Below are 3,606 nucleotides of genomic sequence, written 5' to 3' on the forward strand. Positions count from 1 at the left end.
ATAAAAATTAAAATTTTTACTATTATGTATACATGTAATATTACATGTAATATTAAATATTAAATATTACATATAATAATCTAGTGTTGATATTTAATATAATTTATTATATTTAATAATTTATTATATTTCTTAAGTACATAATTTAAAATTTCAATAAAAATCATTTATTTTAATACAATTAATTAAAATTTAAGATTTAAATAATACAATGATATCTCTATTGCCAGACATTTAGAATTTTTTTAAATGAATAGAAAAAAATATATTATTGTATTTTCTATATGTATTTTCTATTCTGCTTTATTTATATAAATAAATTAACAAACATCAAAATAAAGTAATAAAATAATTAATATTATTGTATTAGTAATTTAAATTAACATGAAATTTTGGTATATAATTTTGAGAAGTTACAAAGTAACATTTAATATTAAATGTTCAAATTAAGACACAATCTATATCTTGATTTTCAATATTTTCAATATAATTTACAATGATCATAAATATATTAATATAGTTTAGTCATAAAATTTATGAGTATATTTTTTATAGTTTTAAATCTATAATATTAAATCTAATCTTCATTCATTTTTTCTAATTTTAAAATTAATTATAGAGATATTAAATTAATCTTGATTGTAGAAATCAATTTTTTTTTATTTTTTTTTTATTTTAATTTTTATTTTTTTTTCGAATATTCATTATAAAGTAAATAATCAAAATCAGAATATAAAAAATTTTTCTATTCAAAGATACAAACTTGAAATTTTTATTCTCTTGTAATAAGAAGAGAGCAATGAAGAAAACAATATATCTTCAAATAATATTATATAAATATTTTTCATGCATTTTAAAGCATTCATAACATCATAACAGAGGTAGTTTTGGAAATCAGAAGATAAATCAAATCATTAAAGAAAAATAAATATTTATAGAATATTCATTAGTCAATATTACAAAAGAAATAAAAATAATAACAATAATACAAAATATAATAACACATTTTAATCAATATGTAATTTTACTTACTATAATTTATTAAATAGAATAATTTTTATGTTTGCAATGCAATATATTTTTTATAAAACAGAGATTGATCAATTTATTTATAATATATGCAGATATATATATTATATAATTAAAATCGTTAGAATCTTAATATTTTTCATTTAATCTTCTTTATTTTTTTTGTAGTTAACGATCTTATCTTATCTGCTAGTTTCAAAAATATTGTTAATATAGTATTAGATATCTAATATTTATTAAAGAATACTCCGTCTACTTATTCGTCTTAATTCATGATATTAATATCTAAAAAAATTGTTTTTCATTTGCTGCATTCCTGCTGCATATAATCGGTAAGTGGCAATAGTTATATAAGTGATAATAACTATATATATATAATAATATAAATAAAGTATATATATATAGTAGAACCTCAATTATCTAAACCTTAATTATCTGATTATTTTTATAAAAATTTATGGATATAAATATTAAGATATACAAATTATAATAAAAGTGATGTAATAGCTTAAAGAATGATATAAATAATAAACAAAATTATTGAAAAAATAATATTGAAAGAAAAGAATATTGAATATTGAAAAAAAGAATATTGAAAGATTTCTAAACGAAGAGAATAATAAAAAATATAATACCTAAAGATAATACCTAAATAATATTCTCGTGCATTCTGAAATATTCATTATATTAGAGATAATTATTAGTATGAAACAAGAAACATTTTCGCGAAAATATTATTAAATTTGAAAAGTATTAGACAAGAATTTTACAATTTAGCAATTTAAAAAGATTAAGACAAAAATCGTTAAAATATATATATATATATATGCAATATGAATAAATATGAATAAAAAAAAAGTAATATATAAAAAATTATAATTTTTCATATATAGTCATGTGAATCATCCAATTATTCGTAAAATTATTGTTTATTATTTGTTGATTATTTTATGATTTTGTTTGAATAGATTAGTTTGAAAGATTAGTTTGAATAATCGAGATTCTCTCGAATATTGTATTAATAATAATAAAAAAAAATTTGTACAGGATGGCTCAAATATTATCATTTTATTATTGATAGTAAAAAATTTTTTAAATAGAATTGAATAATTTAAGAAAAGAGATACTCTAATATTACGAAATTTTTTTAAACATAGAAAATATATAAAAGTCATTAATATTCTTTTAAATGAGATTATTTTTTTATTGCATCATTTGATATAACCTGATATTTTCTATTAAAAAAAATTTAAAATAAAAAATAAAAATTATTAGAATATTTATTTAGAATATTTTAATTTGAAATTTGTAAAATTTATTACAATTATAAAGAAGAAACTTAATATAATATAATATAATATAATAACCAAAGAAAACATGAATAATAGAATATCATTTCGCGTATTTTTTGATTTTTATATAGTAAATTTTACAAATTTCAAATTAAAATATCTCTTAAATTAATGATTGGACATATTTTAGATATATAAATACGTTAATATATTTTTTTTATAAAAAGAAAATATCAAATTATAATTGATATTTTTTTTTTATATATAATAAAAAATATGATCCTATTAAAAATATTACTGACCTTTATATCTTTCCATTTACAAAAGAATTATTATCACCAAAATATATATCTTCTGAAGCTATTCAATTCTATATGAAACATTTTTTATAGATAATAATAACGATAAAAATCTAGATAATAGTATCTGATGAACTATCCTGTATATCTATTCCAATTCATATATCTTCGATTAAATTTCTTCAAGTTTTAATTTTTAAATTTCTTTACTATTTGTAATATAAAACATAAATTTTATAAATAATATTTATAAAATTAATTTATAAAATAATTTTATAAATAATTTGAATAATGAAACATATAAAGTCTAATTGATAAATTTCTGTGAATATTTCAGCTCTTCTCAACGATTCTTCAGTCTTAATTGAAGGAGTGTTGTTTCGAGCTCGATATCTGGGATCTACTCAACTTGTTTGTGAAGGAGAGCCTACCAAATCTACACGTATGTGCCAAGCAGAAGAAGCTGTATCTAGGATAAAGGTATGCTTGTCACTATCATATTCTATGTTTATATTTTATGCATAAGTTTTTTTTTTATAATTTTTCTCATCTTTAAAATTATATTTTTATTTCTTTAATATCAAAATTTCTTTAATTATTCCACATTAAATTAATCTAATTTGGAAACTAAATCTTTGAAAGCATTTCCTCATGTTTTAATATTTTAATCAATTGATATATGCATATTATATTTTGATATTGAATTATAAACAATCTTTTTACAAAAGTTAGAAGTTAAAAAGTTAGAATTAAAATTATAATTAACATGATTAAAGTTACCCGATATCTTATATTTTCATTGTTTTATAATTTTAGAATTATATTAGAGATTATATTTTTTATATTTTATATTTTAATTTTATTATCAATTAATATTTTGTACATAAAAACAATTTTTTATCTAAATAATTTTATATGCTCGATTATTTTTTAGATAATATTTTTTTGAAATTAAATAAAATATAAAATATTATATTTAATATTAT

At 16.4% G+C, this 3,606-nt stretch overlaps 1 protein-coding gene across 16 annotated transcripts in view; it reads left to right on the forward strand.

Annotated features, from left to right (window-relative positions):
- LOC102678519 overlaps positions 1-3,301 on the forward strand; it is a 50,315-nt gene extending 47,014 nt beyond the window's left edge. For 11 of the 16 annotated variants that reach the window (XM_006623838.2, XM_006623830.2, XM_006623833.2 and 8 more), the window contains one exon: positions 2,958-3,301. In XM_006623838.2, coding sequence (XP_006623901.1) covers positions 2,958-3,145 — 188 coding nt within the window. In that variant the 3' untranslated portion in view covers positions 3,146-3,301. The remainder of the gene's footprint in view (positions 1-2,957) is intronic. The other 5 variants (XM_031514286.1, XM_006623835.2, XM_006623837.2 and 2 more) reach the window with 1 other exon arrangement.
- The last annotated feature ends 305 nt before the right edge of the window (positions 3,302-3,606 follow it).

The sequence above is a fragment of the Apis dorsata genome, unplaced genomic scaffold, assembly GCF_000469605.1.
Source record: "Apis dorsata unplaced genomic scaffold, Apis dorsata 1.3 scaffold_960, whole genome shotgun sequence".
Taxonomy (NCBI): domain Eukaryota; kingdom Metazoa; phylum Arthropoda; class Insecta; order Hymenoptera; family Apidae; genus Apis; species Apis dorsata.